The sequence below is a fragment of the Phytophthora cinnamomi genome (genome assembly GCF_018691715.1).
Source record: "Phytophthora cinnamomi strain GKB4 chromosome Unknown Contig0, whole genome shotgun sequence".
In the NCBI taxonomy this organism is placed as follows: Eukaryota; Oomycota; class Peronosporomycetes; order Peronosporales; family Peronosporaceae; genus Phytophthora; species Phytophthora cinnamomi.
In genome coordinates, this window is record NW_027150933.1 from 719,558 (window position 1) to 732,922 (window position 13,365).

Here is a 13,365-nt window from a genome sequence, read left to right on the forward strand (position 1 = left end):
TGGTGTGATGAAAGCGTGTTGATAGAGTGGTTTGACAGAGTAAGTGACTTGTTTTGGATCTACAAAACCATTTTGCTGTTTTTTATTTGTTTTAGATTTGGAAGCCAAGCGTTAATCCGTGTCGCCTTCTCATATTAGCCTGTTCAAAAGGGCACAAGATGGACACAGTCCGCGCTGAACTGCAGGATAATTGATGTACCCAAGTAGGAGATCGTGACACTGGGGTCATGGATGGACACAGGGTCCGCGTCGTGGATGGAGCCGGGGTGCCGGATACTTCTGCAGTAACCATGGTCGGGGCAGGTGCCGATGAACCCACGCTTGCCGCTACAAATGGCGTCATGGAGGAACCCAACGCGTAGACAAGATACCCTTGCAACTCATCTCGAGGATGAAGGTGCCACTCTAGAGACTGGAAATGCTACTAAACCGCTCCGCTGGTCTGTCGCCCTACACTGGATGTTACGACAACATTGAGCTAGTGAATCGCGTTACGGCGTCTAGAAGACGCTACCACGAGTCAAGGATGAAGGAAGAGATCGTGCAAGTCCAGATCGCATACGTTCAATGGAGGCTCGCGTGTGTGCTGGATAGTTTAATGAACAGCACTGAGAGTGCCGTGCATCTCGCAATACCGGTTGATCGTCCTAAAACAAATTCGGATTGTTTTGTTGCTGTAGGAACACGCCTAGGCGATGTCTTTGCGGGTGTACGTGCGATCACTCGCTTCCCTCCAGACCCAACTAGCGATCGCCCAGATCCTTCATTTACTGCTGCGCGAGTGTAAAGCGCCAGAGAGAAATATCGAGGTGCAGTAGCTGCTCTCTACAACAGTGGAGTATAACTACAAAATGTCTCAAACCCATCAATCCTTCCGCCGCGGTTTCATGGTATTTGGAAAGTCCGAAGGGTTCACCTGTTTTTTTTTTTCAATGAATACCGGCTCGCATTAAACGGATTCGAAGGGTCGAAAGGTTTCTTTTTTCTAGACACTACTAGCTCGCTATAAATCAATTCGTTTATCGTTTCACTTTTGGTTTTGTAATAGTTGGGGGTACGCGCTCACGGTGAGCTCGACGGACAACGGCATGTTGACGGCGAGCGGGACTCGTGGGACAGACGCAAGCGTCCGCGAGTGGTGAGTGACGACGAGCAGTCAGCGAACGAGGTGGTCACGAGCAGCGAAGGCACACAACCCAGGTGGAGAGCGGCCGACACCGTTCAAACCGGCAGTGAACGGCGCACGACGTCGTGCACGTGGAGGTGGGGTCCTTGAGTGACGATGAAACTGGTGGGCGAGACGCGAGATGCGAGCGACGTGACCGAAGCGGGCGGAGTGAGCGATGGAGTGAGCGGCGGGGATCTCGGCGGAACGATGGTCGGCAACCCCGGTGACGAAGCGCGAAGGACCTGGAGTTACCAGCCTAAACCCCCTCCCCCCTAAAGTGTCCGTTGCCACGTGGATAGCCCGCGTGGATCTTGCTCTGAAAGTCGCGGAAGAATCGGTTCAAAGCAGTGGTCCGACAGGGCTCTATACTACATCATGGGCAATAAGCTCATGAAGAACACGGCGCGCCGGTGGGTCAATATGAACGACCGCATGCCTAGCCGAGAGAAGACATGGTCCAACTTGTCGAAGGCATTGCTCAGACGCTACGGCGAGAAACTGGACAAGTCTGCCGCCGATTGGCGTGTGAACATGAGAAGGATGATGCCCGGCGAGACGAACGCTGATTTCGCGGCGGGCCTGAGAGACGTAGTGGGGCGCAAACGAGTCGGCGAACGCGCATTACTAGCGTAGGTCTACCGCTGTCTACCCAAGACTACGAAGAAGCTGGTTCGACAAGAGCCTAAGCCTAAAACGCTGGAAGAGGCCGTGGACAAAGGGACAGAGATGGACGACCATGGACAACGTGGCACAAGGAATCATCAACATCGATCTCCCGTGGGCTACAGCTCCGATTCCACACCTGATTCCCATTGTTGGGACCGCTGGAGAGATGACAGTGCTCCGGGGGATCGGCGGCACGAACTTGCCCACAAAGATGACGGGTGCCGTGAAGAATACCAACGGCGGCGTAGCGGTGCGCCGAGACGTGGAACCGGTGGCGCTCTTTACGAATCCGCAGGGGTGTACAATGACTACACCGGCACATGGGATCCGCCGCCTGGGCACATCTGGAACGGCAAGTACCGGTACGAGCCGCGCGAGACGGAGCGGAAGCGAGCAGCGGCGACGGAAGCGACGACGACCAGTATGCAGGCGATTGGGAAGTCGGTGGTGAGGCCAGAGCCTTAGACCACGCGTGAAATAGTCGACTCGCGCAGCGACGAGAGTGACGCCAAGCCGCGGAAGAAGCGAGTGAGGGCTGCTGTCCGTCAGGTTGTCACAGACGAGAAGCGGGGCAGGGGCGACGACGCGGTGGAGGCGAAACGAGCGACTGCGAGCGGTGGGCAGCCGAGCGGCAGCGCGTGTTTCCAGTGTGGTCGGTCTGGCCACCGGGCGATGCAATGTCCCTACGGATCTAAGTGTTATGTATGCAATAACCCCGGGCACTACGCCCGCACATGTCTTGATGACGAAGGGAGACGAGTGTATGAAGCAACGAGGGTAGAAGGCGCGGATGACGCCGGAAAACGGCAGTCGGACGCGGTAGGGGGATTATGGCGTCCAGCTAGCTATGGGAATCCCCATTTGGCGGTGAAGGTCGTGCGAGATGGCGAAAGAGGACGTGTCGCAGCGGTGCGAGCGGCTGTGCACGGAATTGAAACGATGGAGGACGAGAAGGCGGCAACAGGGAGAGGGGTGCAGAATGAGGAACAAGACGAACAGTCGGTTGCGGCGACGGAAACGGTGGAGGTTGAGTGCCGCGACGGCGAGAACTAGGAGATGAAGACAATGGACGAGAGCGAAACGAGGAGCGAGGACGAGACGCACGTGGCGCGTGCAGCCCCAGTGCGCGCACTGCTAGGGAAAGCAGGGACGAACTCGGTCGGCGTGACGGAAGTGATGGTGTTGATGAGGGAACACGCGACAGCCCGAGCCAAAGAGCGTGTGGTGCGCTATGTCGCGACAGTTAGGCCGGCCATGACTTCAGCGAAAATCGTGAAGGCGACGGCCATGGAACCGCAGGCACGCAGCAGAGCAGGTAGGAGGCGAAGAAGATAACTAGCAACGGCGAGTGCGAGGGTACGCGTCGAGGTAGCGATGATCGGCGTGAATATGCGACGTGAAGACGGCGACGGCCAGCGGCAACGCCGACCCGGCGAAAACGAGCACCGAGCGTCGGGTAGGGACGAGCCCCGACGAGTTGAGGTCGACGGTAAGGACGGTGGTTCGGCTGAAGATGGCGGCAACGCCCAATCTGCCAAAGATGTTGATGCCGGCGACGGACGTAAGACTGGAGAAGGCGGAGGAGACCCATCCGCTCGCGCACTAACTTGACGAGCTCGAGGCGTGGTAGACGCGAGTCCGGTTGGGACAGAGGAGCCTGACGCGCCGAAGGTTGCGTCGGACGTGGTCGTGACCCCGATGACGATGGACTAGGACGACAGCGCCGGTGAGCAAGTGCTCTCGACGTATTCGGAGGTGCTCGACGTGCTCCAGGACGAGGGCTCGATGACGTGCAACGAGCACTCATGGCGAGGCGACACGCACAGAAGCAGCGTTGGAGTAAGGTGCTCCTTGCGAAGCGACGCCAGGATGAGCGTGAGAGTGCTGACGAAGTGCGACAAGCTATCGAGGCTTGCCGTGCAGAACGAAGGCGCGTACTCGATGACGCGCTGGACGAACTGAAGCAACGTCGCCGACCGCGGCGAGACGAGCAGCAAGGTGGTATAGCGATAACACGAGGCGAGGCAGCACGTGTCAGTCTCGTTCAGCGCACGCGAGACAGTGGGGAGCGACGCGCTGGTCATTACAAGTCGGTCGAGTACGTAGGTGCTGACGATGGCCTACCTACGGCGACAGTGCTCGTGGATGGTGAGCGAAGGCACGTGACGTTGGACAGCGACGCCAGGTATACTATAGCTAGCACCGGGTGGATGCGGTACGGCGATCGTGTGTCGACAGAAGCCCCTGTAGATTTTGTCGAAGGTATTCGCGGTTTCGTGTTGGACGTCGTAGGCGTGTGGCGGTTCAGGCCCTTGGACTCTGGGCCTTAACCGCCTCCTCCTTGCTCAGCGACACCGGCTCCGAGCAACTTCCAGTCACGACACTTCCTCCGGCGGCTCAGACTGAGAGCCGCACAACGGTCTTCACTCGCCCCTCAGACCAGAGTGGCCCCGAGAGTTGGCTCGGTCTGAGCCTGCCTTGATCCAGGGTTCTCGCTCTGCACCCTGGGACTTCCGCCCACCACGCCTTGATGTAGGCGACACAGCGAAGCTGGGAACCACTATCCCAGACTATTCGCGCCACACGGATACCACTAGCAACCCCAGAAACCACTATCCCAGGTGTTGCTCTGTCAAAACCTCAGCACGGATTGCCTTCCACCCGAAAATATGAAGCACCGCCAGGAAACCAGCCAACCAGCAAGTAAAACCAGCAAAACCAATGTCCCGCGAGCGGAGTATACAACAACGAAAGCAAACCGGCCGAAACACGAAAAGGCTTGGTTGTTGGACTTGAATTTATTTGAAATTTGTTGAGCTTGACCGTAGAACACTCGTATCGACTCCACTTGGCCTTGCGTGCGCCGCCGGGGGCAGCGACGTGGTCCCTGTGAAGCAACACGCCCGCCGGCGCTAAACGAATTCTGCAGCGTGTGGTCTTCGGGGCAAAACAAACTGATTATTATCATGCACATGCACATACAAATGGCCTTCCAATCATGGAGAAGCTTCGCCTGGAGCCAACTGGGAATGATTGAGCTCGGAGGCAGCTGGTGTGGCCGACGCAAATCTGGGACCATAGCGTAGCGTTAGGAAGAACTAAGTCAAGGGATTGCAAGAGTGAGGAACACACGCCTCACCCAGCCTGGAATCTGCGACAGATTCTGGGTTGAGTGGTCTGAGATCAAGGTCTAGCCGCGAGGCAATTTCTGATTTTGGATTCCGCATCGCGACAGGGCGCTTTATCTCGAGCGCCCACGACAGCTCCAACAGTCCTAGCTGCAGGCGTCAGCGGGTACGACAGCGGGGTGCAGAGCGCGCGGCAGTAGCTGTGGCCCCTGATGTGGGTGGTGCGGCGGTAATGACGACGGAGGACGTAGAACAAACGCCAGAGACGGCGGCAAGAACGATGAGGACGGTGAGCTCGTCCCCGACGGCAGTGATGAGCTGCATGGACGGCGGGAATACAGGTCTGAGTGGAGCATACGGCGTACCGACGGGTGTAGCAGCGAACCCGCCCGATGACCAGGTGTCAGCAGCGGGTGTGAACAAGGACCCGACGACGAGGCTAAACATGCAAATCTCGACCGTGAACGCGACGGCGAGCGACGACACGACGAGCGAGGATGCGTCCAGACTCGCGGGCTGCGGGTCAACGAGCGCGACACGAGCGCGATGTGGCAGTACGCCATCTGCGGCTGCTACAGCGGGTACGGCGACGATGGCAGTACTGCCGGCGGCCAAGAAGCCATGACGGACGGCACGACAAAATGAGAGCATGGCGGAAGTGCGACCTTTGACAAGGGCTGCGGAACGACACCCAGCGACGAGCTATGGAGATGGTGGTTGGTGATGGCGCGGCGGAAACGGCTGCAGACACGAGCTGTATGCCGAGAATGATAGCTAAGCACGGCAGCATGACCTACAGATTGGCGGTGTCGATGAGCGACGGACGAACCACGGTGAGCGAGCGCGTCCACAACGAAGGCAATGTCGACGGCGATAAGTGCAAGGTGCAGGCGGCACAGCGAGGTGACGGCTCACTTCAAGCGGGGGTCGGAATGAACGGAGTGTCCGGCGACCAGGCTACGAGAGCCGGGGGCGATGTGAAAGTCCGTGCGACAGCGACGGCGTAAGGTGCGGCGAAAACGGTGCAGACGGAGGCATCAACGCTGCCTCCGACGGCATCGGCGACGAACGTGGCGGACGCGGTGCATTCGAAGGCATCGTTGTTGACGACGGCAAAGCCGACAACGCGCATGATGGTGATGGCGGATTCGGTGGTGCACACAGCGGCGGTGACAGGCACCGAGAAGGCCCGGAAATCCGTAACTGCTCGGGGACGAGGCCCTGACGACGATGCTGATAATAAAGATGATGACGTGCAAGGGTCACGGCGAGTAGCGCACCCCATACCGCGCTCTGATGAATGAGCGCCGACGCCGATGCGGACAAAGGTAGCGGCTGCGCCAAGGACGGAAAGGGGACAAGTTACGACGATGGGTGCGACTGGGAATACTCGCTCGAAGGCAAAAATAACCTTGAAACCGAGCGGCGCACGGGCGTTGACGACGGATACCACACCCCTAACGCGTACGAAGGCGAACGCCATGTCATGACCTGATGAAGAACGAACATCCAAAAGAAAGACAGCGCCGAGGTGGACGCAAACCAAGGCGGCGTCACCTGCTGAAGGTAGACGAGGACACGAGCAAGGGCGAGTCGGCCCAATACTCGGCAGCGATGGCGACCAACCACGAACGACGAGTGAGTAACTCACGACGAACCTGGGGGAGCGTGCAGCACGACGAGTTCATGAGCCTACACTGCAGCTGACCGACGACGAGATTATCGAGGCGCAGACTACGAGCAAACGGGTCCAGAAGCTGGCCGTGGGAGGTGTCCATCGGGGCAAGACGGTAGAGCGACGGCACGGGCTCCTGATACTCAACGCTACAAAGGGGAGGCGAGTATTTTTACCTCAAGTGTTGTGGGCGGTGGCTGTCAAAGAGCCCCATGACTCGGTATGGGCCGGTCACTTAAGAGCTCCACACACGTACGCGCAGATCACGCAGGTGTACTGGCAACCCGACCTCCAGCAGCAAGTTAACCAGTGGGTTCGTGGGAACCAAGAGTTTGACAGCAGGAAGGCGAGACCATGGGAAGTGGTGCCGCCATTGGGAAGTTTACGTGGTGGCAGGTAGGCCCTTGACGTGGCGAGACACCTGCCAACGAGTGGCGGTGGTCAGCGCTATGTATTGAGTACGTAACTAGGTACACAGTGACTACGACGGAGTAGCACCACACTCCAGATAAGATGGCGGCGTTTTAATGCTGCATGTAGTGCTGAAGCTTGGTCCATTTCGCGATCTTCTGAAGCGCCAGGGCTCACAGGCAAGGCGATTAGACAACTTGTCTTTTTGCTGTAGGCTCAGCAAGCCGACCCAGTACCGTAGAGACCTCAAATGGTGGGGCTAGTGGAACGTTTCCACCGGACGTGGAAGGATTGTGTCTCCATCTACATGAACGATGATCGGCAACATGATTGGGATACCTGGATGGACTTTGCGGTGTGGGCCTATAACTCAGCGCAACCCTCGACGGTGATGTTGCGCCCGAACGAGCTGATGGTGGGCAGAAAACTGCGCAACCCGGACGAGCCCCCGTGATAGACGAATGTGACGGAGGCAGGCGAGCTGAGCGAGTACCATCAACGGTTGTTAAAGTCGGGTGAGCAGTCATGAGCACGCTGAATGAGCACGAGTGCATGAGCAGCAGCGCCAGGCAAAGTATTATGATCGAAAAGCAAAGCGGAGGCGTACCTTCGCGCCAGGTGATAGCGCGTGGATGTACCGGCCACCACTAGGGCCGAAGGCTTCAAAGTTTGTACATCAATGGCTAGAACCTCTGCGAATGGTGGAACCGGAGGGTTATGACAACCTGTTGCTCGAACGAGAGGATATAGACGGAAAAAGCGAGTGTTTCATTGCGCATGAGTCATTTTTTGTGTCTACCTTCTAGTATATAAAAAACGGCTCGTAGTCGCAATGCCGCTACGTTAGCGACGCAGAAATTTCGGCTAGCTAGGGTTGAAGCTGCAGGACGCCAAACATTTGTTTCTAAAGCTGCAACGCACTACTGGAGGGCGCGCCATTGATAGGTCCAGCTCACTGCCCAGCAGCGGCGCGTTCACGTCGGCCAGCGTCTCCACGTAGATCGCATGGTCGCTCTCGCGCGTGTACTCACAAAAGGGCATCGTCTCCACCGTGGCGCGCTCCATAATGGCGGCGCTGGTGTGCAGTTCCATGATCTGCTTAGAGGAGAGGTGTCGATAGTTGGTCTGTGTGTGAGTGGTGTTCAAGTGTCCGGTGGGCTTGGCCACTCTGCGCAGGGCGAAGCTGTGGCAGGAACGTCCGCGGACATTTGCGCTGTCCCTGCTCGTGGCTGGCTGATTCCGAGGCATCTATAATACTCAGGCTTGTTGGCGGCTCTACTCTTGGAAGTGCGGGGCCGATATGCGGAGCTTTACGTCCTGCTAGTTGTGGTGGTGGTGGTGTCTAATTCTGGCTGCGATGATTTGTGCTTTATACGTTTGCCGTTATCTGACCAACGAAAACCATAACTTTATCTATTCGTTTACGTAACGTTTATGTACGATAACAAAAAACTGTATTCATGGACTAAAAAGCTGGTGTTTGTTTCGTTGATTAATGTGTCCTATTACTATCCTACACCGATGTTCGAGCGTGTAGCACAGGACATTGCAATCCAGTTGGAGTACAAAGATGGGCGAGAACGAGAAGCTGTTCCGACGACACGCGTGGCTGTACGAGCAGCGACAGCAACTCCGCAGCCAACAACAGCAGCAGAAACTACGAAGCGAACGCGATGAACAATGGAAATTAAGGTTGCGTGGCGAGGAACGAGTTACCTCTTGGTTGAGCTCCGGCGACGAAGACGCCGGAACAAGGTCGTACATTACGTACTTGAGTACGAGCTGCACCCAGCACGAAACGACGACCAGCGAAATTAGACAGGCGCGAATGACGAACGGAAGTGGGTATCTGCCAAGGGGACGACAAGCTCTTCAACGCCGACATAGTCGTGGAAGAGTGTGTGGATGAAGAAGCCGTGTAATAGGTGGGCGTTCGCGCTCACGGTGAGCTCAAGGGACAACGGCATGTTGACCTCGAGTGGGACGCGTGGGACGGATGCAAGCATCCGCGGGTGGTGAGTGAGCAGCAGCCGGCGGTGAGTGACGACGAGCAGTTACGGAACGAGGTGGTCACGAGCAGCGAAGGCACACAACCCAGGTGGAGAGCGGCCGGCGCCGTTCAAACCGGCAGTGAACGGCGCACGACGTCGTGCAAGTGAAGATGTGGTGCTTGAACTACCTCGTGGAGCTGAATTCGCGCACCCAGTGTAGGCAGTGCGTGCTGGCAAGCGGCAGTTAGTACAGAATTTGCGCGGCGAAGAGAGCGAGCGGTGGGCTTTTTGGAATCTGCGCGGTGAAGGACAAACGGTGGCGGCTTTGTTGCGGGGAGTGCAGCGAGGCGAACTTCGACAAACACGTGCGACAAGAGAGATAGCAGTTCGTGGGGTTTGAGTGCCTCGTGGACGCGGAAAGGACAACGAATGGCGACTGCGTGGGCTTCAGTTTGTAGTGACGAGTGGTGGGCTGCGGTCGGAAGTGGTGGGTGTGGTTGGCTAGGTTATGGACGGCGTACGGCGTGAGGAGGAGCGTCGATTGACACGAGGTCCCGGTGTTCTGGAAACCCGGACGTGGGCGCCAGGAGTAGTTGGTTGTGTCGGCTAGTAACGGACGCAGAACATTGAGACGAGGGTAGTAGTTAGCAGTAGCTAGCTCTATCCGTACGAGTTAATACAAAGTTGGACGGCCGCAGACGTAGGCGGACAGTCCGGCAGGGGGGGAACCAAGTGGGTTCCTGACGGCCACCAGCGAGATCGGGTTGAGCGAGGCGACCCACGAGGACACGGCGCAGTATCAGCACTGGGACCGGCAAGCAGGTGTTAATAGCCTAGTTACATTTTAATTTTGGCACAATTCTGCCGATATTTCTCATTATTTGTTTAGTCTCGCAATACATCGGTTTGAAGTATCGGAAAGATTTCCCGTTCTTCTAGAGATTACTAGCTCTCAATACATAAATTCATGTATCGCTCCACTTCTGTTTTACTGGTTCTGGATACCTCGTTATTAGAAAACGGTAAATCTCCCCATAATTCTACTGAGACTGGTTTCTCCGGGCAGATCACTGTATGCATTGTATTATTCATAAATTGTATGAAATAGGCTAACCTACCTTTCTGATTTATTCAGAATTTAGTAGGAACTGGATTGAAAGAGTTCTGGATGCATGAGGCGGCCTTCCTCGCGTCGCCTCTGCTACCACGGCTGCGTTCGATACACTGCCGTCGAGCGCGTAACTTGCTGGTACTTCTGTATTCTGCGATGACACTGTGGACACCTACCGGTTTGCTTGATACATTTGATTGTTTGTTTCTGATGCCACGCTTTGCAGTGTCACTTTCTGTGTTGATGCTGTCCGTTTGGATTTGTCTTGCCTACGACTCGATGTTTTAGTTTCCGACCCTCCCTTAGAGGGTAGATTTTTGGTGCTCGGGGTTGGAGCTACAACGTGATAACAAGTAAGAAACTTGAAGAAGAAAAAAAAACTCGCACGAGTACAGGCGCTACTCTACATCCCCCAACCAGCCGTTTTCAGGCACTCCCGCTCTATGCGTTCTTTTCATTGACCACTTCACATCGTTGGTATACAGCTCGACTGCCTTGTGAGAGTCCACTTCTCCGTCCGAATCTGGTCCATTCTCGTCCTTGTTTATTTTTCCCGCTCCGCAGACTAGTAAACGAGATATCGGGCGTTGGTTAATGTCGTGGTGACTGCTCACAGAGGGTGCTGCTTGAAGCAAGTTGAGCGGACTCATCATCTACAGACGGAAAGTGCCCCTCTTCACAGTCAAACAGCAGCTCGAAACCATTTCTGTCATGTTCATTTGCTTCCTGGTGTCTCAAATTTTCAGAATCATACTTCTCTTCATCGTCATCACCCCTTTCGTTGATATCCTTCCAACTGCGATCTAAGACACGAATTCGAAACCCCACAGCCGTCTTAGCAACGACAATGCGCTTATCCCCAGTAACACGTCCGCAGTAACACGTCCGCAGCTTGTTTCAATTCCGTTGAAGGTGCAGTAACGTAATCTCTCGGAACTGGTTTCTGGACTTCAGCGATCTCGACAAGGTCCGAGAGCTTCAGAAGTAGACGATGCATGTGAAATTTGCGTCGCTGCATCAAGGATTTGATACTGGCGTTGTACACTTTGCAAGGATTATTTGTCGCGTCATAGCCTCCCGGTGAACGGAACGCCTGCCAGGACCAACATCGACTTGACAACCACTGCTCTTGAAAATAATCAGCGAGCGCCTCCAAGTGAGATGTATTTCTTCGTTTGGTTAACGCTTTGTTGCGGCAGTCGTAGAACTCATTCACATCCTCACCGAAATGCATATCAAGTATGGGTCGGAAAATCATCATGCGATCCGAAGAAGACATATGCCGAATTCGTTGCGCATATTATACATGACGTCAAAAAGCACATGAGATCTTTGCCTTAGTGTATTTATATACGCTTCTTTCGCGTCCACCACGAGTGTGTGGATGTGCAGGCGACTTCCGCGGACCTCACGGACCATCGCAGCAAAACCTTGACAACACAGTCTGTATTCGAGTTCGGTACGGCGACTCACCACGAAAAGTACAGCGATCTGATACGATCGCGCTATATCTCTTAAACCACATGTGATGATTGGATACCCGATATCACTCAACTTGAACGTCGCGTCCGCGTGAAGAATGGAGAACTGTTCAGACGTAGCGTACACCAGACTGTTCTCGAAGAGCATAACGGATCTCAGGCCAATTATAAATGGGTCATCATCTTCGCCCGAGCCAACGTGTGTGTAGCCGTAGGAGTCTAGTTTATAGCCGAAGAGGAGGGCCTCTTTCTTGTCAATACCAGGTTTATAGCAACGTTCTCGTACGAGAGCTTCAACAGATTTGACAGCATTCTTGGAGCCTTGGTCGCTGTGAATACGACGAAGGTTTTGAATCTGGTGTCGAATTGGCAACACATGGGCTGGAGCTGTAGTTGAAGCTGTTTTGTTCATGGTGACCATAATAACGCGAGGAGGGACACTCGTCGTGATGTGCAATAGCATCCTTCATGATCTTGATCATCTTCGGTTGATGTTCTACAGTGCAATGAAGCGCTCCGCCGCCATGCGGAGCTTCATTCACCATGCGGAGCTTCATTCACCTTCACAACCCATTTGCCTTGCCCACTACGGTGCTGTGCTTTCCATACAACACGACATTTTGTGTCAAACTGAAGGCAGGTGTTGCTATTACAGTGAAGGCGTCGGTGGTCATAGTATAGGTGCTACAGTATACGCGACAAATCTTGAATTGCACCGTGTTGAAGATAGCCGAGCAGCACATCGCTGTAGCCCTGAATTCTTCGAAGGCTTCCTCGCTCATGAGAATCGCAACTGTACGCCATGCTTAGGCATTGTTGACGTCATAGTAGTAATCACCCTACCTACGGTTCTGTTTCGTCGCAGAAGCCGCACTGTTTAGTTTTTTTTTGCGTTGTTTCCGCTCTATTTTATACCCTTTTTGGCTCGGGGCTTGCGTACTATTTTTAGTGGGGCTGGGCTGAGCGCTATAATCAGTGTTCCCGGGAGTAAACTGGCGTATGCCAGCCAAGCAACAACATTTTGTATAATCCTCCACACTTCATAAGCGTTTTGTATGGTTTGACCCACGCAAATATAATTTGGCACACAATCTGTATGGAATACATTAGAATCGTGTATAGTCCAACACGCTCCTCTGCAGCAGCACAGATGATCTTAAGAGTTTGTTTGAAGGACAGAACGCTGGCAAAGAGCTGCAAATGTCAGGTGCGCTGACCCACCACATGCTGCATTGCATGATCCACCTGGAAGGCTGTTGTCTGCTGTTCGACGCAAACGCCATGCGTCGGCAGTGACAGGTCGCTTCAACCGCAATCTCGAGCAAGGATTTCCAACCCACGTGGTTCCGGATTCCGAAGCTGTTCCACGGAACCGGTAGGCACAGCGCGAACTGCATTTACTATCCGCCTACAGTCACCATTAGGGGGACTCAAACCTGCCAAAAATAGCACTAGTTTCTCGTTTGGTTGATCCCTGGTTTTCGCCACGAAAGGTTGCTGGTTTCGCCGACCTACGCTTTTCTAAACAAGAAAGTGCTGGTTTCGCGCCAAAATCTTCTTCTCGAGGCGATGCGCTTGCGCGCGAAGGTCTTCGCGCCCAGAATCGATGAGGATCTTGTAACGGGGCGGGGGTATCGCCTTCGTTCACATTTTAACTTGCCTACCAGCGGCAAAGACTCTAAGCACACGCAGCCCCCTCCCTCCTACCCCCCTGTCTTTCATTGTGGGCGCGCC

The 13,365-nt window shown here is 54.9% G+C and overlaps 1 protein-coding gene across 1 annotated transcript; it reads right to left on the bottom strand.

The window, feature by feature from the left end:
* Positions 1-3,543: 3,543 nt before the first annotated feature.
* On the bottom strand, positions 3,544-8,140 carry IUM83_01847 (uncharacterized protein; the record flags this gene model as incomplete). Its single annotated transcript, XM_067925730.1, has 2 exons — positions 3,544-3,792; positions 7,970-8,140. 2 exons carry the CDS (start codon positions 8,138-8,140, stop codon positions 3,544-3,546), a joined length of 420 nt encoding a protein of 139 aa, XP_067800816.1.
* Between the last annotated feature and the right edge of the window lie 5,225 nt (positions 8,141-13,365).